Source organism: Hippocampus bargibanti, linkage group LG17 (assembly GCF_051943395.1).
Source record: "Hippocampus bargibanti isolate YZ-2025 linkage group LG17, ASM5194339v1, whole genome shotgun sequence".
Lineage (NCBI taxonomy): Eukaryota > Metazoa > Chordata > Actinopteri > Syngnathiformes > Syngnathidae > Hippocampus > Hippocampus bargibanti.
The window spans coordinates 5,401,551-5,428,832 of record NC_142750.1 but is presented as its reverse complement, the minus strand read 5'-3'; the positions used below and the strand labels follow the sequence as shown (position 1 = coordinate 5,428,832).

Sequence of the window (27,282 nt, the reverse complement as noted above, 5' to 3'; positions counted from 1 at the left end):
TATGTTACTACAAAAATGTTCGTTTGTACCTTTGTTCATAACTCGAATGTTCGTAAGTAGGAGAGCGGCTGTACATACGAACATTTAGAATTTATTTTACGACTGAGAGAGCGTCTGTGTTATCTACTTCCCCATTCAGTGTTTGACTTCAACATACATTCCATACAAAATATAGCACTGAAGCAACTTACGAACAAATTCATCTTACGAACGATCACTAGGAACGTATCTCGTGTGTAAGGTGGGGAGCGTCTGTCTGTACAGTGAAAATTCAATTCAACCAAAAGTGACTGACCTTTCATGATGTTGCGCAAGATGAACTCCATCTCAGGCAACGTGTGAATGCTAACCAGGTTAGCCTCCATCTTCTGGCACGCCTTCAACCCGGCGTCCCAGTCGCCTTTTTCCGGCACCATTTTGTAGCAGCCAGCTTGGAAAGCCTGCCAGCCCACTTGGCACTCATACTTCTCATTGTCCGCCCACGAGTCTGCCGGGACAACGGAGACGTGATGCTATTTGGGTTCCGGGGAACTCGTTATGGTGACAGCGTTGGTGGTCTGACCGGTTGTAAAAGGATCCAGAGTGGCATTGGGCCTTTTCTTGCAGACGTAAGGAAGAGCGTCGGAACAATCACGGTTTTGCCAACGACCTGACGACTCGGTCCTGATCACGGCGCAGTTCTCCTCGTCTTCGTGATTGGGTTGCTCTGAGGAAAGAGGTGGTTGGGCGGTCTTGTAATCTTCTCGGTACTATTAGCATCCACTCAATTTATCTTTACCATCAACTGGTTGATCTGTGGCAATTTGACTGTCATCACTGGACAATTCTGCGGCGATTGTGCTTTTTTTTGTGCCTGTAATGGGCATCATTTTCACAGCTCCGCTTTGTTCAGCGGAAAGGTTGGTGCTGTTGGAACTGTCGCGGCTTGGAATTGAAGCGGATTTACAGTACGTGGGACAGGAGATGTGAGACAATCTCTTTTCGTCAATGGATGCTACAGCTTTGTGTTTGCATTCAACATTTAGCTTGAAGCAATTTGAATGTCATCACTGGACAATTCGGGGGCGATTGTGCTTTTTATGTGTCTGTAATGGGCATCATTTTCACAGCCCCGCTTTGTTCAGCGGAAAGGTTGGTGCTGTTGGAACTGTCGCGGCTTGGAATTGAAGCGGATTTACAGTACGTGGGACAGGACATGTGAGACAATCTCTTTTCGTCAATGGATGCTACAGCTAATCCAATTCCTTTCATCACTTTGCTTCTGTGAAATGTACATTTTTCCACTACGAGACTAATATAGGCGAATCCAATCGAGCTTTTTTTCATTTTTTATTTCCCCGTATTTGTTTTTTGTTTGTTTGTTTTTTTAATGAGGCAATTGAAAAAAATGAAGGGGATGGACTGTCTCCAAACTTAAATTTTCCTGTTTTTTTCACTTCAGGTCACTTTTATTACACCACTTTGAAGTACTACTTTTTTAATCAGTATGTTGACCAATAAGTCTACGTTGGCCGACAGTCTAACCTTGTTCCCAGTTGAGGTAATTCAGTGGCGATGAGTCGGCCCACTGCCAGCCTCCATTGATGTCCAGGTCGTTGAGGCCGATCCACAAGGCGGCGCTGTAGCCGGTCAACAGGCCTTTAAAGAAGAAGGAAAAAAAAAAACAACGACTACTTGTGAGACCTATCAGAAAAAGAGCTTCCCAGTTCTCGTTTTTTCCCAATAAATGTATATGTAATAGATATCAAGAGTGTTGAACTATTTTTATGCCGCGGGCCATATTGCAGTCTCGAGGGCCGTTAGAGGGCACAACAAATTTAAGAATGACTATTTTTTAAATTTGACGTCAAAAAAATAAATGCATAATAATAATAATAATAATAATAATAATAATATACATTTCATTCATAAGCGCCTTTCAAAACTGACAAGGGTACTTTACAGTCAGAGGATAAGTTTTTTTCTGTGGGTGAGCAGTGGCAGCCACACGCGACAGTGTTCAATCAACCCGGAAGTAACTCAAAGAGATAGAAAGCTCGCTAGCTAATAGATACAATAATAATAATACATTTCATTTATAAGCAACAGTTACAGGATAAAGTCGCTAATAGATAGCTACCTAGTGAGCGACATAGCTAGATAGCTAAACCATAGCTAGCTAGACAGCTAGCCAGCCAGCTAATAGATAGCTAATAGATAGCAAATAGATAGCTAGGTAGCTAGCTAGACTGTCATAAGTCTTCTTTCATAAGGAATTCTGTCAAACGGAAATTCCTTAATCCGGAAATAAAAACGTGTATAATAATGCGGTTTTAAAACTCCTTTCTTTGTGAATAACTGCTATTGTGGTTAACAAATGACAATTTGACATTTTGTTTGGGACTTTAGCAAACATCATGGAATTTCACAAGTTTAATTTGCTTTGGTGGGCTGAATAAAATGATGTGGTGGGCCAGATTTGGCCCCTGGGCCTTGACTTTGACACCTGCGATATATATGTAGTTTGTATGGGCAATAGTAACTATTGAAAATAAAACCAGATTACATTTCAATCATGAACACATTTACAGTAAAATGAAATGGCGCACACAAAACTGCTGGAATTTCACTGGTGGTCATAAAATGTCTCATAAATGGGTGGAGGACTGGAGATGATCAGAGTGGCCTCAGTGGGAGTTGGCAGGAGGTTGTGGGGGGGCGATGGAGGCGCTTTCCCCCTACTGGATATTTCCTTTATGTCATTTGGGTGTACGGGAGTCAAAAGTAGTCAACAAACCATTGATGTAGGTCTGCTCGTGCAGTTTGGTGACGCTGAGCAGGTCGGCTCCTTGCTGCTGGCAACTGATGCGGGCTTCGCTCCACGACAGCGACGCCTGGACGTTGAACTGGTAGCAACTGTCTGTCAGGGGGTCCGTGTCCCAGAAGGTCTCACAGCCGCCACCTAAATGGTTGATACATGCCAATTAAGTGAAATGGAACGAAAAAGGCGGTAGGTAATAGGCAGCGGTGGACCACGAGGGCCGTCAAGGCCTTCTCTGCTGGCCTAAAAATATCTGAATCAAAGACTGATGTTAATTATGTTTTGCCCATAAATTATTGTTAACTCATTCACTGCTAAATGATGTGCAAAAATGTGTCAACTCCAGTGCCAGGGTTATAGTCATTGTCAATTGAATTGTACGACCCGTAGAATATTGAGTTTTAGGACTACATAAACATTCAATGCAGCATAAGAAACCTTAAATTCCCTACTTTTATCAGATTAAAAAAGTTATTTCCTAAATTACATGGGTCTGGAGTTATATGAGCTTGAAATGAGGGCAGCTGTCCAAAATACAATGCAATACATACATATTGGTTTATATAGCGCTTTAACAACAGCTGAAGCTGGAACAAAGTGCTAACATGGAAAAAAAGGGAAATGTTGCCCCCTTGTGAAAGGAAAACATTGCAAAACAGTCTGGCCAGCGCTTTATCGGCAACCAAGTATGAAAAAAAACAAAACCCGAACAAATTCGGGAATGGCGCCCTATGTCATATTTTCAATTCCCAAATAAATTTGTGAATGGGTTAGCATCAAATAAGTGTTGATCAAAACTGCTAATCAATCAGATTTCGAGTTGGCGACACCAAGGCCTTCTTGCAGGCCTTATTTCCTGGCTAACGCTACCCTCTCGTGGACTTGTAGTAAATCACACCACTGTTTTTATGAGTCGCAGCTGTAGCTGCATAAAATACAGTAAAGTCTCGTTATATCGATATCGGATATATCGATAGTCCCGGTTATATCGATACTATTTCTATGCACGCACGGAGAAAATTACATGCAAACAGGGTCGGATATATCGATAGTCCCGGTTATATCGATATTTTTTCGGACTCCCTTGAATATCGATATAACGAGACTTTACTGTAGTTATTATTAATAATAATAATAATAATAATAATAATAATAATAAATTGTATTTTTAAGTGCCTTAACGGTTGGATTGATTCATACATAGCACTACGGAAGGCCTAGGTGTGAAATTCACGGTTCGAAACTGGTAATAGGAAAGAATACAGCAAAAAAAATTGAAATTCACAAGTGCAGATATGTGTAAAAGCCTAAATCTATTCTATAATATACTTTTCAAAAAATACATTTCAGGATGAGTAGTCTGGATTTTGGCCTGTTTTGCCGCCGCTTCTCTCTCGACACCGACGATGCTAAAAAGGATGACGAAAGTTTATTTTTTTCTCCATGTTCAACTCACTGTTGACGGGACAGAAGCCCCAGAGCTCATCTTGGGCGTAGTCGTAGGTGGTGGCGCACCACAGATGTCCGTCCTCGCGCCCGATGCTGGTACAGTTGTGAAACCACTGGCCGTCGTAAAGGAAAGGAAGGTCGCATGGGCGCCCGTTCGAGTTGCCCTGGATCGTGTAGACGTCTGAGGAGGACAACGTCAAGATGAGGCTTGTTTCAAGCTGCCAGTACGATTTTAAAAACAAAAACAAAAAATAAACTATGAATTCATTCACTGCCATTTACGCAAGCCCAAAAAAATTGATATACAGTGATACCTTGGCTTACGAACTTAATTAGTTACCAGACAGAGTGTGTAAGGCGAAAAGTGTGTATCCCAAAAATTAATTTCCCATAGGAAACCATTAAAATGTCAAAATCCGGTCCCCATAAAACACAATTTTCACATTTTCTAAGCCTTAAAACTACACAAAATATACATCATTTTATGTATAATAAATGTGCTATGGTTTTATAATGAAATAAATAAACTGTACAGTATAATAAAGTCGTTTTATTTACCTTTGTGATGGTCGTTGATGGCTTGATGGAATGGGGTGGCCGGTTTCATCACTATTAAAGACTTGATGAGGAAAGTAGCCTTCTTCTTTCACCATCTTGAGGGAAGATCCCTAGTAGGTGCGTTCTCTGTGATAATCGTATCTAGTTCCTCATAAATTGTGTTCTGTTTAGCTGGGTTGATAGCTTTTTGCATCAAGTGTACAGATGGCTTGTGCGGGTTGTTTGTGGAGCTTGATTTATGAGAATTTAAACCTTGCAGTCTACACTGCCTTTGAACTATCAAAGTTGAAACGAGTACAAATGTCACTGTTTTCTATCCATTTTGTCACCCTCTCTCTGTCGTCTGCCTGTCTCTTTAATGTTTAAACCACCTCCCCCCACTGCTGCGTTCTTGACCAATCACGTGGCTTTAACCGACGACTGGGGGCGGGGCATAGAGGACCAAAACAAGCCGGCAGCCATTTTCTGTTAGGAGAACGGGCTCGTTCGCAAACGACACATCACTCATTGTGGCAGCTCCGTGTGTATCCCGAAAAATAGTTCATATATCAAGGTAAAATTTTCATGAATTTAACGTTCATAAACCGAAAATTTTGTAAGCCAATGGGTTCGTAAACCGAGGTATCACTGTATAGATATATAAATAGATTTTTGGGCTTAAGTCTCTGTGGTTGGTATTGATATCCTCCACGATAACCCGATACCTTAAACTAAGAAATCTTGCGTGTTCTGTTACGTCCGTGTTTTCATATCAAATTTGACGTGTCAGACTTGACAAAGGTCACGCGCGATGTTAGTCAGACGAGGGAGAATGCGAGCCAGTGTGGGAGCCCAGGGAAAAGAAACCTTTGCTTTCTCTCTCGTTCCACTCTCGCTTAAATGTCTGCCCTACATTTCGCTCTTTTAAGTGTGCCTGCCCCTCCTCTTTCCTCTCCGCTGCCCTTTTTCTCACACTGCGCAGAAAAATGTGTGTACACTGTAAAAGTCTGTCGAAATGTTTAACTGGATTCATGACTGTCGCGCTGGTAAAGAGCTGTAACCAGTGATCTTCAAACCCTCTGAATAAGTATCTTATTTCATTTATTGTAATTAACTCATTCACTGCCAGACATGTGAAGAAATGTGTCCACTCCAATGCCAAGGTTTTTGTCATCGTCACTCGAATTCCAGGACACACAGAAGATTGAGTTTTAGGACTATAAAAACATTCAGTACAGCGTTAGTAAACCTTAGACTCTCTTCTTTCATCAGAAAAAAAGACTTAATTCCTAAATTATATGGGTCTGAAGTTATATCAGCTTGAAATGATGCATTACAATACAATAGCACATTTATTATACATAGAATAAGGTATGTTGTGTGTAGTTTTAAGGCTTATTTAGTTAAAAACTATATTTTATGGAAACCCGGGAACGGATTATTCCCATTTTAATGGTTTCCTATGGGATTTTTGTTTTGAGATACACACTTTTCGCCTTACACACTCTGTCTGGGAACCAATTAAGTTCGTAAGTTGAGGTCTCACTGTATAAGGAAGTGGATGGGAGTTGAGTGGTGCATTCAGGTGCGCTCAGTTTGGTAAAGGACTGATTTTTGGTTGTGAACGGAGGCATAAAAAACCTGAAATATTTGTTCGAAAACTAAGGTTTGACTGTATTTCATCAGCAATAATTTGTTTCAAAATATGAGCCAAATAGAAGAAAATATTTTCCTGTTGCACTTTGGAGTTTGTAGCATACGTACCGCGATACGTTTTGGCACACAGGTCTTGTTTTTCACCGTGCACGTTCCATTTGGAACTGAATGTGGACACCGTGGAGGGCGGGGACGCCTCATAGAACGAGGGCCAGGGCAGGTAATTTCGGAGATCCTCCAGCACTTGGCCGCAGCTCCACGTCCAGCGCACCTGAGAGGGTTGGCGGTCGCACGTGTACACGCTCAGATGGGCGCGTCCCGGCCCAGAGGCGGTATCGTTGCCGGCGGTCACGCCCAGGCACAACGAAGAGCCCAGGTTGAAAAGGCGACCGCGGGTCACCCACTTCCAACGCTGGCCGGCCTCCTGGCACGACGTGGACATCACCAGGGAGCGCTCACGCACCCCCAGGCACCCTCGGGTGCCCTCGTGGAAAAAGGCAAAGTCATTAGCGTCCGACGGCGCTGTGGAGAGAAACGAAGATCAATAGAGTGGATGAGAACATTCCATGGGAGCTGCCAGAGCGATCAATTCATTCGATAATGGACACGGGACAACCAAATAGAAACCGGTAAATAAAACGCTGGCACAACGGCAGAATGGAACAAAGTACATTTGTTCTTCTTTCCACTACACACTCATTCACATATGGTAATCCCCCGTTTTTCCTGCTTCATGGGGACCAGGACCACCCGCGATAGACGAAAATCAGAAAGCCTTTAAAGGACAACCAACGACTCCGGACAAGTTGTGTCCATAATTTGTAAAATCACTTCAAATGACTTCTACTGAGCGTATTTTACAAAGATTCCACGGCATATAGCTATATTTTACATTTTAAAACTCGCTCTGAATATTCAGGAAGTCTTGTTTTCGAGTTGATGATGATGCCTGACGTGACGTCACTGAAGGAACGCCCTTGACCGAGAAAGTGACACACAATGCATTCTGGGTACTTTGTTTGGTCTGAAAACATCGTGTTGATGGCGAAATTAGAAGGAAAAAAAAAACATAAATAACGCGATGGTGAATCGTTGTGTGTTGCACCAAGACTACTATTTGATACTAGCTGACACAAATTCCCAGCAGACAAATCCTGACTCCTCAAAATCAGACGGAAGTACTTCTTTAATCGATTGCAAACATTTATGCTTTCCTATTCAGAACTATTTTAATCATATTCATAACCGGATGAGTAACAAGAAAGCATCTTCTCCTAATCTGAAGCCATTGTTTTGATTCTACAGCAAGGCAAGACGTCCTGGCGTGACGTCACGAAAAAGGGGGCGGGACCTTCTGAAAGTCGGCATCTCTGAGGTCATTTTGAAGTAGTTTTGGGACACTAACTCGAACACTAACTAACTGTTTTGCAGCAAAATTGAAATGGGTGTAAGGGTGAAAAGATAAAAACAAAGTATTCTATGCGTAATAGAAATGTCAGAAGACTGCGCAAAAATGTTTCATAAAAGTAGTACATAGTGCAAGAATAAAAATACATTATTAAAAAGCACATTTGATATTTGTAACTGTTTTGAGTAGATAGTTATATAATATTAACTCACGTGATAAGACAGAGGGGGGTGCTTGCTGGGGCCGAGAAGACGCACTGAAACCACAAGTGAACCGCGAAGTACTTCATTCATAATGAATAACTCTCGGTAAAAGCCACTTAAAAAAAAAAAAAAACAATAAAAAGGTTGACATGTCGACTGGAGGATGCTTTTATTTGAACTTTTTAGAAGCAAGTTAGAAGCAAGGTCAATATTTTGATTCATTCTCTAACCCCCCGCCCCCCCCATCGCATAAAAAAAGAAAGTTAGTCGTCATGAGGTGTGGGGATTGACCATCACTTGAGCTATCTGGCTATCTAGCTGGATATCTGGCTACCTAGCTAGCTGGCTATCTAGCTGGCTACCTAGCTAGCTGTCTAGCTGGCTACCTAGCTAGCTGGCTACCTCGCTAGCTATCTATTTGCTATATATTAGCTATTTAACTAGCGATCTGTTAGTTATCTATTAGCTAGCAAGCTAACTTTCTGTCTATTTGAGTTATTCCGGGTTGAGTGAACGCTGGCGCGTGTGGCTGCCACTGCTCACCCACAGAAAAACGTATCCCGTGACTAAAAAGTGACCTTGAGAGTTTTGAAAGGCGCTTAGAAATGAATTGTATTATTATTATTTATTATCCTTCGCTTTGTGAATGTATTAATACTAATTTTGGCATTAGATGAGAGCTGTTTCTCATAATTTGATTTACAGTACTGACCTCGCCTAGGATGAAAAGTGAAACGCGAAGTAACGAGGGATCACGGTAATCAATGTACACATACGAAATGTCTCCACCTACAGGCCATCAGGCAGAATGCACCTGATGAACTCAATGACCTTTGTTGTCTGCTGGCTCTAAAAGAAAAACGTCTACTTTTTTTAAAAAAATGGTTTTTCTCTCATTTCTTTCTCTTTACAATGTTGGTTTTCGCATAGTTGAGGCCACAGTGTGTGTTAGTGTGTGCAGCACAGACAAAAGAAGGGGGGGGGGAATAAAAAGACATTTAAAATACTAAAATATCATCATCCACATATTGCAAAATATGCAGCGTGAAGGAGCCGGAAATAAAAAAGATGACCAAAGTGTGACCCTCAGCATTCCGACCCAGCAGGCTCCCGCGAGAGGCCAGGAAGTGAGGAAGCAAGGAACCATCGCTGCTTCACTAGTTACTTTGTTGCGACACTTTGGTCTCAGTAGTCCATCTGAAGCTCCCCCAATTAGCTTCCTCTAGAGATAATAAAGTCGCACCGTAAAGGCAGCCTTCAATCTCTGTGGGAAACGAGCAACACACATGTTGTCGTTGGCCCACTTTGCTTTCATCTTTTCTACTTTATTTGACTTTGGTCTCGCGTGGTAAATTATTTCAGGAAGTGGTCGAAACGGGAGAACCACCATTAGTTTCCGACTTGGCTGGTTTCTGCTAATGCCGATTTTAGGGGAGGTGTGCGTTAAGTGGGCTGAATATTCACATGCTTGACAATTTTACATCTTTTATGTGGCAAGTCTGACAAGGAAATATTCGAACACAAAGATCGAATCGGCACATTTAACAAAAATATTTCCGAAGTGTACTTAAAGCGTCGCTGTGTTGCGTTCAATGAACCAGACATGAATGGGACAAGCGAGCGCTTTTGAAGTAATTGGGAGAGGGGGAAAACCCTCAAGAAACGGCAATGTGGCAAACCTACAAGAAAGAAAATAATAAATAATGAAGAAACACTTAATGCTCCCGAGCGCACTGTATGTAAGCTGTTTAAATTCTTTAGTGGCAGGAATTTGGGATGACTTTGTTGAGAACTGGACGACAAGCTACAGATTCAAGCAAGCCGGTGTGAGAGCAGGATCACAAAACAAACAAAATGGAGGGATGATGAAATACGGAGCAACAAAGAACTACCCAAAGATTTGTATTAAAAGAGGAAAAAAACATTTAATTTGTGTTTTTTTTCTGATAAATAGCCGCAATAAAAACAGAGAATTGTAATAACAATAATGATAATTTTAATTACATTTTTTAAAATAATAATGAAGACCTGACTTCTATTGAAAAAAACCTGTTGTATAGATTCATAAATTCATCATTTCAATATGGCATTTTCTCCAAAGTATAACAATGATCACATTCAAAGTATTCTTTTGTTCAGATTCTATTGTGTTTTGAGTGCACAGTTAAAAGACAACCGACGCCTCCGGACAAGTTGTGTCCATAATTTGTAAAATGTCTTCAAATGACTTCTACTGAGCGTATTTTACAAAGATTCCACCGCATATAGCTATATTTTACGTTTTGTATTTTACGTTTTAAGACTCTGGTTGAATATTCCGGATTTGTATTTGAATATCCTTGTTTTAGAGTTGGTGACGAGTCCGAGTTGGTGACGTCACTGAATGAACGCCCCTGACCGAAAAAAGGACACATTGTAGCAGTCCTTCCATCCCGTCAATATATTTTGCTGTACTTGTTTGGTCTGAAAACGTCATGTTGCACCAAAAAGAGCCAGAAGAGGGTGACCAAGCTCCATGTAAGGAATTTATCAGCCTGTGGAAATGGGCTGGTTACTTCCTCACACGCAGCTTGGTCGCCATTTTCTGCCTCTTTTTTGGTGATACATTTCCCCCCAATGTTGCCTCAAAATGACACGGAAGGACTTCTTTAATTGATTGCAAACATGTATGCTTTCCTCTTCAGAACTATTTGAATCATATTCATAACTGGATGTGTAACAAGAAAGCATATTCTCCGAATCTGAAGCCATTGTTTTGATTCTCCAGCAATGCAAGACGTCTTGGTGTGACTGGGGGCGGGACTTTCTGAAAATGCCCAATTTGCAGCTCAATTTTTTTTGCAGATTTTGGACACTTTAAGTCATTTTTATTGGTGTTTTGCATTTGAATATAAATATCATAATGCGTTTTTTTGGGGTATTTTAGATGCTATAAAACGTTTTTCTGATGTCAGTTGGGAAACAAAAAAGTGACGTCGGTTGTCCTTTAAGCCGTGTTGTCATATTTTCGGCATGCTGTGCAGATGTAAAAAAACAACAAAAAAGAGCTTTGCTAGTTAGTTGTTGGAGAATAACAGAAAGCAGCTGCAATGAGTCACACCGCGCATCCCGTTTGTCACACAATATCTAAACAGTTGATATTAAAATGTCTCCAAAAGCTTCCGGGAACATAATGGAATGGTGACGGGGGGCGAATGTATCTGTATTCGTTCCTCCCCAATTTCACGGTGGGGATGACGGCACCCCCCCCCCCCCCCCATTGCTTCCAACGCCAGCCCCCCACCCCTTGTCTAACGTGGATGTACAGCGGCCCTAAACCGTTCCCGCAGAGGCCCGAAAAGGACACGATTCCTATTGTGAAACTAAGCATGCGATTGAGTGCGGCGCCTGGCCACTGTGGTTTTAGCTCTCAGTGACAATTAAATATTCGGAGCCAAAAACGCCTTTCAGCCACAAAAACACATCACTTCCATTTAGGATGCCGCATATTTTGTTGTTCCATTGTCATAACTTTGGTACCTTATGAGGGAGCACATAACTCCTACACTGGAATCTTATACATTTTAAGTGTTCTTTTTAAGATCCTATGATTTGTTTTCAGTTTTTAAAATGTATTATTATTATTATTATTATTGACACATAAGGACGTTTTTGGAATTTGGGGACTATAACAGTGTCAATGAAATAATTGATTTTGTGCACAAATAAAGCCGTCAATCACACATGAGTAGCCTGTTAATGTAACCGGAAATGCAGGTCACGGCTCTTTGCAGGGGGGCGTATGGAGGGGGGAGGTTAGTGAAATGACAAGTCCCTCACTTCCGTCACATTCAAATCAGGCCAGAAAACGCAATAGAGCACAAGTAAAATGGCAAATTGCAAGACAGAATTAGTAAATATTCTTCCAACAGGAAGTTGGTGTTGACTGTCAAATTAAAATACAAACAGAGTGATACTGTTTGCATTTACAAAAGGCAACAGAACTTGGCTAACATATATTGGAAGCATACACGTGCAATAGCATCAATAGCAGTCTGTTATTTAGTTACAAAATACTGACAGGCATATACATATTCTCCTCTGGGGAAAACCGAATTATATTGAAGCGGACTCAATTGAAGTCGCTGTGAATTTTTTCTTCTTTGTTGGTTTTTTAGAGTAGCACTCTGCCATCTGGTGGCCAGTTTGTCACACCGGAAGAAGCCATGTTTTTTTGGTTCTGAATTATTCAGAGAATTATTAGTGAGCACAATGAATACTAAATGCATCAAATTATTAGAAAATAGTTTTTAAATAACCACGTTTGTGGGCAAGGCCACGTAAATTAAAACCATACATTTTACATGACTTAATAGACAATAATGAATCGCATAGGTTTTATAAACTAACAGAATTTGTAAACTGTAGTGACGAGCAAATTTTGTTGAGAATATTTTGAGTGTAAACTAAATTAAAATAAAGCATTACAGAATACCGTTTCGTAATGAGTGGGTTCTCTCTACTGTATTTCTCTTCCGTCTTTTTTCGTGCTTTATCTGCAAAATTGTCAGCCTTTCATTTTTCCAAGGCATGAAAATGTGAGCACTGTATAAAATGGTCAGCGGATTAAAGAATGGCCATACTTTGCCCACCATGGAGCTAAACTCTCGAACAAACCACACACACAAAAACACACCCCCTCCCCCCCCTCCTTCTTTCATGCACATCTGGTTCCACTCACTCTATGGCTTTTTGGTTCGTGGCAAATGAAAAGCAGAAAATCCACAATGAAATACCTCTCCAAAAACTATATTTTCACACGAATAAGACACATTCCACTCACACGTATTGGAGACTGAATGACACGTGGAGCGAAATAAGAAGTTAAATGCTCACCCGTGGCGCTCCACGTCACGTCCACGCCGAGCAAAAGCAGCAGCAGCAGCAGAGAAGACAAAGTGCATCGCTGGAATAACCGGTGCCGATCGGTCCATTTTGTTGCCGTCGTTGTTGAATCTCGGCGCCGCTCGTCGTCGCCGTGCATGCTCTCAGCTGTAGTCCTTACGCAGGCGCACTCACTCACGCACGCAAGCACAAAGAAACGGTGTTTAACGGGGAAACACACGCAAAGAGTGGGGAAAGTGACACAAATATTACACCCCAATAAGTTTGAACCGTCTACTGCCCTTTCTCGAGCAGATGAATGGAGCTGCGTCAACACTGCGTGTGTTCGCGCGTGTGTATGTGTGCGTCTCTCAAAATAAGGACTGGGGACGCCCAGTGGCCACTCAGAGAAGACGCAACACACACACGATTTGCTGACAATCACTGCTTTACAGTAATCCCTCGTTTTTCGCGGATAATGGGGGCCATGACCACATGCGATAGATAAAAATCCGCGAAGTAGTTATAATAGTAACCCACGTGATAAGATGGAGGGGGCTACAGCTATATACAAAACATGAGTCATTCCGATTTTTTTTTAAATTCTAACAGTTTTTTTTCCCGTGAAAATGATGCACTGAACCCGCAATAAGTGAACAGCGAAGGGGCAAGGGATCACCGTACTCCGTTCTGTGAAAATATTAATACTCATTTTGGCATAAAATGAGAGCTGTTTGTCATAATTTGATGTAGTTACCTCATATAGAATGGGGAGTGGTCTTTTGTTGACAAAGTGCTGCTTGTTTAATTTTGAATATTGCTTTGTTTTATTTTTTGGGACTGAAGAAAAAAAAACATATACCCAATAAGAAAAATCATTGCTTTATCATCATTTCTACTATCATGCATTCTTCTTAAATAAATAGAACTTTACTTTGTTTACACCAAAAATACAAAATCCCTCTATAATTCTTTTATGAAAGGGACTTCATTATTAAACTTACAGTGTGACTATTTTGAGCCCTCCAAAATGGCCACCAAGTTCTCGAAGAATAAATGCCCCTGCAACCCCCCCCCCCCCCCCGTAAATATAACTACTCCGATCCAGTAAGACTAAGATAACTTTTGAATACATATATGACATGTGGAACGGACGTTTAAAACAATTAAAATGTGAAACAATATTTGTATTGTGAGACACACTGATTTCAGATTTCCTTGAAGGCAACATCAAGAGGGATCAAAACACAGATATGCAAATGACAGTACCCACCTCCAAACCCCGTTCCCTCTCTTCCGCCGTCAGAGCTCTTGGTGTTCCTCTTGGAAGAGTGACGTGACACTTTGACGTGACACCTACTCCCAATTTATTGATGAATCTGTTAAAACTCACAATATACTGTATTGAATTGAATCTTTTCACAGGCCTGCTGTCTCTAAAAATGATTCTTTGGAGTCAGACTAAGAAACTAATAAAGTCAAAAGCACATGTTTGAAACAGTTTTTTTAATGGTTGATGCAACGTCCTGCTAAGGCCCAACCCCCCCAAAAAAGTACTAGAAGGTCAATCAGTCCTTTGCATTTTTTTTAAATGACTGAAAATTGAATTCAAACATACCTAAATAAATATGTGTGTTTGTTGTAGGAAGTCAGGGGGGAGGGGACAAGGTGTAGAAGGCCAGCGGGGGGTCAACAAAAAAAAAAAAAGAGTTCTATTTAAAGGCAATGTGAAAGAGGGGGGATGGAGGTAAAAGAAAAGTTAAAAGTTTCGCGATAAAAACGCTTTTGCGCTTCTCGAAAAAAAATCCAGAAGAGGAAATGGGGGTGGCAGAGAGGTGGCGATTTTGTTTGTTTCTTTGGGGGTGGGGGCTCCTTTCACTCCATGTCAGCATTGGGGAACTGAGGAGGAATGGCGCCACCATCTGGTTAAAAGCTTTGGTTACAGGGCTGACGGGGTGATGGCGGTGAAGGGCTTCTTGTGTGATGGCCTCGTTGTCAGAGCGCGCGCATGTGCACACAAACTCTGGGATATCTATGATGTTTGGGTTGGGTGGGGGTACTTGGAACGCAAAAAAAAAAAAAAAAAAAAAAACGTCCACCAGAAGGGGCTTCAAGCATGGATTTGCGAGCAAGGGGGACAAAAACAGTCTCGTCCTTATTGGTCAAGCTGAAGCGTTTCTGGACTTTTAATAATTTTTTTTAACTATTTTGTTTTTAAAGCAGGAAACCCCAAATGCCGCAGGCCACCTTAACTTCCGGGCTTTCACACCAACCACCAGCAGTGGTAAAGGAGTTGATACCTCTTCTCAAGATGGCTGCTATGAGTAGGCGGGTGCGTTTGGCGGGGTCTCAGTTGGAGGCGCTGCTGTTTGAGGAGCTGGACGTGGAGGCCACCGCCATGGCCGAGTTGCCCGAGGAGGCCACTGACTTGCGGATATGCGGCATAAGGAAGGGGTCGTTGGACAGCTGGTGCACATCGATGCGGTCCTCCTTCCGGTACACTAAACAGCGTCGGATGAACGCCTGCAGGTGCACCAAAGCCAAAACGTGAAGATTGAAAAAAACACACAAAAAACAAAAGGAGAAGAAATATGTCTTACTTTAGCTTCTGGTGTGACGACTGGTTTGGGCGGGAATTGCACGTCGGTGGCCTTCAGAATGGTGTTCTCCTGCAGGATGTCCTGCTGAGATTGGTTGTGGCCGAAAGGCTTCACGGGGAAGAAAAGAAACATTCACCGTATAATCACTGAATCGATCGAGACACGAAAAAATGTCTAAATAAATAAAGCCTACCAAACAACATCCTTTGCAAATAAAAAAAAGGTGTCACAACAACAGAGGATGGACTTCCCGAGGCTGCTGGAGAAACATGGCCTGCCACAGGAGGTGCTACGACATTTCTAAACAGTAGTCATCGAATCAATCCTGTTCTCTTCCATCACGGTTTGGTTCGGGGCGCCACAAAAATGGACAAAATCCGACTTCAACGAACGGACAGTTAGGACGGCGGGAAAAAAAAAATCATTGACACCACCCTACCCACTCTCGAGTACTTGCCCATTGGAAAAACCAAGATAAGGGCACAGAAAATCCTCCTGGACCCTCCGCACCCTGCCCACCACCTTTTCCAGCTCAGACAGGCATTTAAACAGCTTCTTCCCCCAAGCCATGAAAAATATAACTGTATAGCCTTTATTAGTGTGCTTCATACTTAGTTGTCATGTCTTTTTTATGATGATACAAGTGCAGCGTGATCAATAAAGATGATTCAGAATCAGATTCTGACGATACACAGCAACGTCAATTTTAATTCGACCAAATTGTTCAGGGCCCCAATGCAATAAATTGTCATCATGCCAATTTCACAACCCAGACTGCTTCTAAAACGTGTTCCTCACCTTACGACCATACAAGCACTGGTAGAAAATGACCCCTACGGACCACACGTCCACCTTGTTGGAGATTTTGGGCGGCTCTTTTCCGACGACGAAACACTCAGGCGGCAGGTACCTGAAAGTGAAAATGGCATGAGAACAAAAGTTTCAAAACATTGAAAGTCGCTTTCATCTCACCAGTACGTGCCGGCCCCCTGCGACGTGAGCTCCATGCCATCTACGGAGTTGTAACTGTCGTCATCCATGATCTTGGAGAGGCCGAAATCTGTGATCTTGATCTCGCCACATGCCGTGCCGTTCACAAGCAGGATGTTACCTGAATCATTGGGACATTTTAACACCGACCATATGAATCATAACGACAAACAACTCTTTGCATGTCATCTTCTGTGTTGGCAAAACTAAAGATATTTAATAAATAAACAAATAAAAAAATGAATAAACAAGTGAGTTATCATAAGTAAGTATAAGTAAGGATAACTAAATCTATAAGTATAAGTAAAACTATAAGTAAGTATAAGTATGTAAGCATATGTATAAGAAATAATAATAATACATTTAATTTATAAGCGCCTTTCAAAACTCTCAAGGTAAGTAAGTATAAGTATGTCAGTCTATGTAATAATAATAATAATAATAATACTACATTTCATTGATAAGCGCCTTTCAAAACTCTCAAGGACACTTTACGGGTGAGCAGCGGCAGCCACACGCGCCAGCGTTCACTCAACCCGGAAGTCTATGTAAGTATGTGAGTCTATGTAAGTATGTAAGTATAAGTAAGTATAAGTACATTAAAGTCTCGTTGTATCGATATTCTCGGGAGTCGGAAAAAATATCGATATAACCGGACTATCGATATAGCCGATCCTGCGGGCATGTAATTTTCTCCTTGAGTTCATAGAAATAGTATCGTAATAAGCAGTACTATCGATATAACGAGACTTTACTGTATAAGTAAGTATAAGTCTGTAAGTATTTAAGTATAAGTAAGTATAAATAAGTATGCAAGTATAAGTATATGAAAGTATAAGTAAGTATAAGTAAGTCAATGAAAGTACAAGTAAGTATAAGTAAGTATGCTGTGTTAGCTATCTATTAGCTAGCTAGCTTTCTATTCATTTGAGTTACTTCCGGTTTGAGTGAACGCTAACGCGTGTGGCTGCCGCTGCTCACCCACAGAAAAAAAACTTATCCTGTGACTGTAAAGTGACCTTGAGATTTTTGAAAGGTGCTTATAAATGATTATTATAAGTATTAGTCAGTCAGTGAGTCAGTCAGTGTTTGCAAGACTTTCCCCAAACTAACCAGGATGGACATATATAGGCCTATCTGAAAAAAAAGGCGGCAGTAACTTCTGACCTGGTTTAAGGTCGTAGTGGATGATGGGCGGCCGGATCTCGTTGAGGTACTTGAGGGCGTTGACAATCTGCATGATGATGGAGCGACCTTCCTTCTCGGACATCAGCTTGTGCTGTTTCAAGTAGAAGTCCAGGTCGTTGCCCTCGCAGTACTCCAGGACTGTGCAAAACCTGACACCCCCCAAAAAAGAAAAAGAAATAAATCAATTAATAAAATAGATTGATGATGAAGAAGACAACGTTGCTCCAAATTGTATCTCCGGAAACAACATAAGTAGACTTTACGAGTCTGTGTCGAGCGAGAAGTAGTCGTAGAGTTTAACTATTCGCGGGTGGTCCAGCTCTTTGTGGATTCTGTATTCTCTGCATGCGTGTCTGAAACAAAACAAGGACAAACGCGGGTTTTGTAACACAAAGGTGGGGAAAATCCTGGTTGATGGGCGTTGCTCTGTCACTCACTTGTGGTAGTTTTCCTTTTTCTCATCCCTCCAGTTTTTGTTGAGCTGGTGGATTTTGACCGCCACGTACCTTTGCTCCGTTAAGTCAAAGGCCTGAAAGAGAACATTTAAGGAGGGGATACTTTAAAGGACAACCGACACCTCCGGACAAGTTGTGTCCATAATTTGTAAAATCACTTCAAATGATTTTTACTGAGCGCATTTTACAAAGATTCCACCGCGTATAACTATATTTTACGTTTTAAGACTTGCGCTGAATATTCAAGAAGTCTTGTCTTCTCCGAATCTGAACTCTCTGAAGCCGTTGTTTTGATTCTGGAGCAAGGCAGTGTGTGACCAATAGTGACGTCACGAACAAGGGGCTGGGACTTTCTGAATCTGCCCGATTCCGAGCTAATTTTGTGGCAGTTTTGGGACACTTTAAGTCATTTTTATTGGTGTTTTGCATTTGACTAAAAATATCAGCCTGCGTGTTTTGGGTATTTTAGATGCTATAAAACGTTTTTCTGATGTCAGTTAGGAAACAACAAAATGGTGTCAGTTGTCCTTGAAGTTGAAGGAAGAGAGGTCTTCTTCATTTAGACTACAACATTCTGCTAACAGTGGAAAACTTTACAATGAGGGAAAAAATAAAATCTGCTGAATATTTAAGCCTCAGACCTCACGTGAGATTTCAGTGGTCAGACGAGACTACCGTTACTGTTGGAGAATTGACCGATTTGGGTTTCAGTGCTTTTTGGAAGAATGAATTTCTCTCACTTTGTACACTTCGCTGAACCCCCCGCGTCCGAGTAAATGAAGAAGCAGGTATCGGTCGTTTAGCGTCGGGTGGTCTTTGAATCTGCAAGAAGGGGAAAAGGAAGGTGAGTATCCAAGCAACACATGAGGCAGGAGGAGGGGGGTTGCGAGGAGGGTCATGGGGAGGAATCGTACTGGGAATTATCCTCGTTGTGGATTCTTTTGAGCTCGCGAATGTGCAAGTTGCGGACTCGCTCCAACCTCTCCAGCTCCGCCTGGATCTCAGCCTCCTCCTGCAAAAAAAAAAAAAAAAAAAAAAAAAAAAAAAAAGTGGGCAAAGATGCGTCGCCGTGCATTTGGCACCGCCCTACGCACTCTCGAGGATTTGCACACTGCAAGAATCGAAAAAAGGCAGCGGAAAATCCTATTGGACCTTCCGCACCCTGACCACCACCTTCTCCAGTGACTCCGCTCAGGCAGGCGCTACCGATCCATATGTGGTAAATCCAGCAGACATATTAATAATAATAATAATAATAATAATAATACATTTCATTTAGCGCCTTTCAAAACTCTCAAGGTCACTTTACAGTCACAGGATAAGTTTTTCTGTGGGTGAGCAGCGGCAGCCACACGCGCCAACCAGGAATAACTCAAAAAGATAGAAAGTTAGCGAGCTAGCTAATAGAATGCTAGATAGCTAATAGATAGCTAATGTTTCCTGACTTAAATTTGCTAATAGCTTCTTACCCCGTCGGCATTAACTCTAAACTGTAGGCCAAAAATAACTGTATAGTACATTTTTTTTATGATGATACTAGTCCAACGTGTTCGACCAGAGACAAATTCCTTGTGTGTTCTACATACTTGGCCAATAAAGATAATTCAGATTCTGAGTGAAGCTTTACCTTCTTAAGATGGCCTAATCTTAACTTGAAAATTTCCTCCTGCTCGTGGTACTCGGCCTGCGATAACCTGTAACAAGAAAACAAATCCTAAAAAAGTGACCAAATAAATAAATTGTTAAAAATCAGCATTTGCATACGCTTCGCTTTCCGTCCCGTTGGCTTTGCTCTTGCGTTTGTTCTGTTCCAAGTTGGGCGGCGGCGTTTGGGCCATGGAGGGTGGCTTGCGCTTGGCCAGCAGTTTACGTTGCCTCTCGATATCTTCTCGCTGAGAGTTGATGCGCTCTTGTTGCCTGCAGAGGGGGGACACATAATTGTGGCTCTGGCATCCGTGCACCTTACCATTCCGCTTATACCAGGTGGCTTGCGAGCCATACATGGCTCTTTTGATGATTTCATCTGGCTCGCCGATAAAACTAAATACATATTCTCACTTTTTCACTGTTCATTTCCTGTTTGGGCGGCAGTTGGCGGAAAGCACAATTTTGATTGGATGATTGATAGAGATTAGACAGAATAAGAAGTTATCATATTTAAAAGTTTCATGCTGTTATACGCTTAGTCAACATGTGTGACTCGAATACACAATTGAAGCACAGACAACCTGGGGTCAATCTGAGGTCAACAGACACAGCAAGTTAAACTGTCATCTTCATTTAGGAGATCTGGCCTTGGACAGAATTTAGGACTTGGGAAACTCCTTTATCACCGAAGCACTTTACGACTTCAAACTCCTTCACAGGAAGAGCTCATTAGCCAGGTTACAAATTTATCAGTTCATGGAAGAGACAATGCTTTATTGCTTCCAGCTGTTCGCGCTTAGAACGCTCAGGGGTGTGGTATTCTAACTATGTTTTACTAATGTATCACTTAAATTTGCATATACTCTCAATAAATAGCTTGGCAGAGGGCTGCAGAATCCGGCCGTCTGTCATGAATGGCTTCGTCTCCTGCTGGCAGCAAAGAAAATCTTTCTGGGTCCAAGCCTTCGTCCACAGAGTCCGATCGAACACCCCTGGCTTATACGGTCGTCTCTTGGTTCTAATTGCACGTCGCCGCTTACTTGATGAGGTTCTGGAAGGCGTAGCCGTCTGTCCACTGCTCGGTGAAAGACGCTCCGTGTCGGACGGTGGTGAAGTGGCCCAGTCGAAGGCGGTCTTGCATGCTTTTGTCCCGGCACGCCATCTTCTCCTGCTTGGACTGTGGCGGAAGACAAAAGACCAAACAATCAATCAATCAATTAATCAGTCGCAGGTTCTCCGCGCGAAGGCGTGGGAGTGGCGGTGAAGCGGTTCGGGGAAGTGGGGATTTACCTTTTCAATCAGCAGCTTCTTGGACATGGTCACACACTTATTTAAGCGCTCTTTGTATCGCTCCAGCATCCTCTGCTGCTCGTCGATTTGTCTCCGCAGGTCACAGTTTGCCTGCGACACACAAATAAGAGGAAAGTCAAAATAGGAATTTCCGAGGAATCTTGTTGGGGGGGGGGGTTATTTTTTTTACCCGCAGCAAATCGTCAATACGTCCCTCCTTCTTCTCCAGGTCGGAATTCTTGTTGTTTTCCATAGCGATTAGCCTCTCGATGGTAAGGTCGGACTATAAGGTGCAAAAAGAGGGCGGGGAGATGAAAAAAAGGGGGGTGATTTTGGTAATAACAGAAAAATCAATTACCGTATTTTCCGGTGTATAAGTCACACCCAAACGCCTTGATTTCCTTCCAAAGACGACCCTGTGCCTTATATGCCATTGCACCTTATATGTGAAGTCATATTGAACCCATACAGGTCTTGAAACTACTGTCAGCAGCCACCGATTCCATCCCCCCAACTGTAGAAGAAGTAGTGCGTAACCCCAACCTCCACTGCAGCACCTTATAATGAGGTGTGCCTTATATTTGGAAAACCTCTATATATTTATATTTGGAAAACTTTTTTCATTCTTTAAAGGTGCGCCTTATAGTCCAGTGCACCTTACTGTATATATGGAAACAGTTTGAAAATACACCATTCATTGGGGGTGCGCCTTATACTCTGGTGCACCTTATACACCAGAAAATACGGTTCAAGGAAGGGTCCTCAGAAAGTACCTGCGTGGCTTTGTGGATCAAGTAAAGGGCGACTGGTTTCAAAGAGCATGACGAGTGCTCTGTGTTGGCCGAGCCTACAGACGACGGGCTTCCCTGTTGCACCTGCCAAATAGGAAACATAACATAAGAACATAAAAATGCTCTTTATTAGCATTTTTGCAACATTTACTCCTGATTTTAGAATGAGGAGGACGATGATTTTTACAAGACGAGTTTATGAAAATGTGACTAACTCATTCGCTGCCATTCCCAAATTTATTCGGGAATTGAAAAATGTGACGTGGGGGTGCGCTTCCGGAATTTGTTTGGGTTTTGTTTTTTCTTGCAGTGGGGGTGCCGATAAAGCGCTGGACAGACCTCTGGCAATGTTTTTTCCTTCAACGAGGGGGCAGCATTTGCCTTTTGTCCATGTTAGCACTTTGTTACAGCTTCAGCTGTTGTTAAAACGCTATATAAATCAATATGTATTGTATTGTATTTTGAACAGCTGCCCTCATTTCAAGCTCAGATTACTCCAGACCCATATAACTTAGTAATTAACTCTTTTTTTTCTGATGAAAGAAGAGAGTCTAAGGTTTCTAACGTTTATGTAGTCGTAAAACTCAATATTCTGTGGGTCCTAGAATTTAAGTGAAAATGGCAAAACCCTGGCACTGGAGTGGACACATTGTCTGGCAGTGAATGAGTTAAACACTAAATCTGTAACAGCGACAACTACGCAAATGCGGTCAGAAAAATGTCAAAAGAACTCTTCGTGACCCCCCCCCCCTCCCGGCTACGACCAAGTGGGGAAGTATCAACACGGCAGGTAAGAAAGAAAATGGTTGCCCAGAGCACAGACGCTCACCGTGACCGGCGGGTTGGAGAGGGAATGCTGCGGGGAAGAGCGGATCACCGGTGGGATCCCCCTGGCGGGACTGGCACCGGGACCGCTGCCTCCCGCAAACTAGACCGCAGCAAGAAGTTGAAAGAGAAAACGAGAGACAGGAAAGGGGTTGAGCAGGAAAAAGGATGAAAGGAGGCCAAAACGAGAAGAAGTTTTTGACGCTCACCTCAAAATAATCACTAATTTTATGCCCCCTTGTTCCTGCTTTGCCTGATGAGAAAAGACAAACTGGGTTAGTGGACAGATAAAAATGTAGACACCTAAACAGAAAAATTCCTTTTACCCACTGCTACTACAGACGCTCCCCAACTTACGAACATTTGAGATACGAATTACGGTACATACGAAGATTTTTTCAGGTATGTCGAAAAATGTTTGGACAGAGATGCTATGAATTAGATGTTGTATTGTGTGGGCAGGGAGGAAATAATAATAATACATTTCATTTATAAGCGCATTTCAAAACTCTCAAGGTCACTTTACAGTCACAGGATAAGTTTTTCTGTGGGTGAGCAGCGGCAGCCACATGCGCCAGCGTTCACTCAACCCGGAGTAAGTCAAAAAGACAGAAAGCTAGCTAGCCAATAGAATGCTAGATAGCTAATAGATAGCTAGCTAACTAGATAGCTAATATGTTTTGTGACTTGAAGATTGCATCAGTAATTGAATGTATCGATTGACGCGTGTTTCTGCATATATATATATATATATATATATATATACACAGTAAAGTCTCGTTATATCGATATTCAAGGGAGTCCGAAAAAATATCGATATAACCGGGACTATCGATATATCCGACCCTGTTTACATGTAATTTTCTCTGTGCGTGCGTAGAAATAGTAGCGATATAACCAGGACTATCGATATATCCGATATCGATATAACGAGACTTTACTGTATATGCAGAAACACGCGTCAATCGATGAATTTCATGATGACAAATGACACATTTTTGGACTGGTTTTCACTTTTCTAACCTCTCACAAAAGAGGATTTTTTTGCTGTATTTATTCTAAGTCAAGGCCCCCCCTACAAAATAAAATGACGAATCAGAGATCCCTCTTCCCAGTTGATGCTCCAGGAGGACGCGATGCATAACAAAAAGTAGCTGTCATTTTTCACCCAGCAGCTTCACAAATGGCTTACTGAAGGCCACAAGGACATATGTTGTTGTACTACAGGTGGTGTGAATTTATTTTACGACTGTTCGAGCATTTGTGTTCACTACTTCCCCATTCAGTGTTTGACTTCAACATACTGTACATTTCATATAAAATATAGCACTGAAGTAACTTACGAACAAATTCACCCCACGAACGATCGCTCGGAACGTATCTCGTTCGTAAGGTGGGGAGCCAGTGTATTTAAATCCCGTAAAACCGTATCAGCATCTGTGTTGAAATGAACAGTTCAACACAGATGCTGTGTTGACACTTTCTCACCTTGGCTGCCATCAAAGTGGTCCGCTTTCCGTTTTCGGACTCTTTGATCATTTGCCTTTTTCTCCGGAGTCTGCGTGGAGTGAAATGAGTCCATTGGTTACAGTCGTGGATTTAATGGATACTGTCCAAGTAAATAATCAGCAAAGCAGAAGGAATGAATTACGAACCTCAAGCTCCTTGTCGCTGAGCGAGCCCACGCTGCACAAACTCTGGTTGGACGACTCATTCTGACTTTGGCCCGAGCCCTGGTAAGAAAAGACATTTTATCACCCAGGTGTAATTTGGTTTAACATTGCGGATCGGATGCTGTGAGCGCAAACTGGTGGAAACTGTTTTTAAAAAAAAAAAATGGAGGCTGCCTTGTTGCTACGGGCGACCGTGTGATGCCTCTCTGCTCTTCTCCACCTTGTCACTCAAACAAATCACATCAGAATTCCGCAGGCACTGCCCGATGTGGAGGGGGAGAGAGCGACTTTGTCATTCAGAGCACACAAGCGCTCTCTCACTGAACCTTCCCTAAAATGGCTCCCTTAACACTAGACTTGCCGCCAAAGATGTATTTCACTGTCACGTTTACAAAAAACAAACTGAATAATTAAAAAAAAAGAAATCAGCTTATTACTGGGAATTACCAATCACTTCATCAGACTTTTATCAACAGAAAAAGTGCTCAACATTTTACTTACTTTTTTTAATTGCACAAAACTTCAAATATATCTTTTATGACTCAATATGAAGATAAAGGTCAAGAATAAAACATGTTTGTGACATCAGACTTTTCGGAAGAAATACCTAAATGTAAATTTCTTTGATTACTAGACGCCTCCTTAACACATACAGCAGCTCTCATCAAACAGGGGTGGCATAGGGCCGCCATTTTCTCTGCGGCGCCAGCAGCCATCGTCATGCTCCGGGCTCAAACCCTGCCAATGGTTGGCAAAAAGTCTCCTTCCTGAAAGTGTTCCAGAATCACCTTCCGCAAAGACGAGGCAACAACACCGCCACGCCGTCTCACTCGCACCTGGTGAAGAACTATTTCAGCATTCCTCCTCTGCCTTCATTTCTAAACCCCCCCCCCCCCCCACACCTCCCTTTGCACTCCCATCCCGTCCGTCTGTGGCCTTCTTGGCAGGCAACGCCACTTGTATATGCAGGCACTACATCATGAGCATAGGGTGGGTGGAGGGGTTGTCATGTCAGGCCAGCCAAAAAAAACCACACATATACGAGACGTGCTACACAAAGGAAGGCCACTGAGCGAAAGGTATGTCACGGCAAAAGTCCGAAGGAGCAAGATGAGACCTCCACTGACCTTAGCAACGCCAACCCCAGTAAAACGAGCCTCCAGCAACTCCTGCCGCCGAGGGTCCAGGCTGTGCAGTTCTTCCATCATGGCTGCGGACACAAGAGAGCACAGATGAAGAAGCGGCCACCGCCGTCGTCCCGCATGATCAAGCGGAAAGCGACGGATCATTATTTTAAAACACATAGGTTGCGATGAGTCACAGACCAGCTGTGGATACCAAAGAATTCTTTATTTAACTCATCCCAACATATGTCGATAGCTTATGTACAAACACGACAAGATAAAGTGGATCTGCATCCATAATGGCGGCCTGATTAATGGTATTACCACCTTTTGAATAAAAAAATAAAAAAACACATGGTTTCATCATGTGATAACTGCCTGACATTAAATTACAGGCCCAAGTTACATGCAGCTGGAGCTACCTATCAAAGGTCACACAGATGGAGGACAGCTGGCAGGATAATGCATATATATTGATGGACATGCATGTGAATATTTTGGTTATTTCAAAAAAAGCAACAGTGACGAGACAATAGAAAGCAGTTTGCTGGAGGAACATTATCTGACATAAGCTCACCTATGGATTGCATACATTAAAGCAACATTCAGCACACATGTCGATTTTTGAAAATAGTTTTCATTATTCAGGGCGAAGGGGGTGAATTGACTAAGAAAGTGACTATGGAAAAGTAATAATACCGATTGGTAATATTAACAAGAAAGTTAGCCGGCTTCATAACGAGCTAACTAGCGCCCACCCTCCCCCTACAACACACGTTAGCATAGCAACCCCAGACGCTAACACTAATTCTAAATAACATTCAAACTAAAGGTTTTACATGACGAAATATCTACAGGAGGTACAAGCGCAGGTGATGAAGAGAAAACGCGTGAATATACCCGTTCGTATGTTTAATGGGGACGCGAGACGAGGTGAAGGCGCCCGGCTAGTGTTAGCTTGCCTGCCCGAAAAGAAGCATCGTCCAAGTGTTGTCAGGATGTCGGTGCCACGACGCTCGAATCAACGTAGCATCTCCCAACTCTTATTTTTCACTCGACAACCTCGGCCAAGATACTCACTGCACTCAAGAGTTTCCTCGTTTCTCGGGGTCTGTCTTAATCCCCGGGTGGCGTCCCCGTTGTTTCCCCCCGGTGCTCGTCAGTCCCTCCCGTTGTAGGCCGCATCCACAGCCTCGGGCCTCGCGTGACACCTGTGACGGAAGATCGTGCAGTCGACTCGGGTAAGGACGACGGTCAGATTCAGATAGAGGTTTCCGACAGAGGATTCCCCCACCCTGCGCTCAGGAGGCCTCGGCAGCTAAGGGTATCCCAGACCCGCCTTTGAGCACTCCTTAGGCGGGGATCCCCTTTGCGTCCCCCTCGCCGAGCACCATAACTGTTGTGATATCTCGTCTCCCCGTCCACACAATGGCGACCCTGGAGTTATTTGCCCCCCACCTCTCTCCAGCAGGTATAAATGATGTCTTTAAAGCTGTCGTCAGTTAACCCCTACTTTTTTCCCTCCCCCTGTGGTGGGGATGCTTTTATGGTCCAAGACGACCAAAACAAAGTTGGGCGATGCGCGTCTTCTTCCCTTCCTTCCTCGTACAGACTTTCAATATTACCCTATAAGAAAGTTGGTGTTTCAGTTGAATCCGGATCGATTCGGTTCGGTTCTCCTGTCGGGTTTTTTTTGCAATGTAAACAATAATCACCCAAATCTCATAATGTCTCGTGAGATTGTGTCAAGTAGCAAGCGGCTGTTCCAGCAAATCTCGTGCGG

General features: G+C 42.6%; 2 protein-coding genes across 2 annotated transcripts in view; both read right to left on the bottom strand.

Annotated features, from left to right (window-relative positions):
* Positions 1-13,223, bottom strand: part of mrc2 (mannose receptor, C-type 2) — a 33,129-nt gene extending 19,906 nt beyond the window's left edge. The window contains exons 1-7 of the mRNA XM_089018980.1: positions 12,929-13,223; positions 6,551-6,964; positions 4,257-4,430; positions 2,777-2,941; positions 1,525-1,638; positions 563-706; positions 296-487 (exon numbers count right to left, since the gene is read on the bottom strand). Of these exons, the coding sequence (XP_088875106.1) occupies positions 296-487; positions 563-706; positions 1,525-1,638; positions 2,777-2,941; positions 4,257-4,430; positions 6,551-6,964; positions 12,929-13,076 (1,351 nt within the window). The 5' untranslated portion in view covers positions 13,077-13,223. The remainder of the gene's footprint in view (positions 1-295; positions 488-562; positions 707-1,524; positions 1,639-2,776; positions 2,942-4,256; positions 4,431-6,550; positions 6,965-12,928) is intronic.
* Positions 13,224-14,405: 1,182 nt separating this feature from the next.
* tlk2 (tousled-like kinase 2) lies at positions 14,406-27,210 on the bottom strand. The gene is made up of 22 exons (XM_089017881.1): positions 26,794-27,210; positions 26,580-26,710; positions 25,503-25,585; positions 24,358-24,435; positions 24,191-24,260; positions 22,912-22,955; positions 22,707-22,805; positions 21,860-21,961; positions 21,277-21,369; positions 21,087-21,197; positions 20,837-20,973; positions 19,914-20,066; positions 19,777-19,843; positions 19,064-19,161; positions 18,890-18,971; positions 18,132-18,223; positions 17,958-18,047; positions 17,674-17,843; positions 16,489-16,627; positions 16,315-16,426; positions 15,517-15,624; positions 14,406-15,439 (listed from the first exon to the last, which is right to left on the bottom strand). Exons 3-22 carry the CDS (start codon positions 25,581-25,583, stop codon positions 15,266-15,268), a joined length of 2,100 nt encoding a protein of 699 aa, XP_088874007.1. The 5' UTR covers positions 25,584-25,585; positions 26,580-26,710; positions 26,794-27,210; the 3' UTR covers positions 14,406-15,265.
* Between the last annotated feature and the right edge of the window lie 72 nt (positions 27,211-27,282).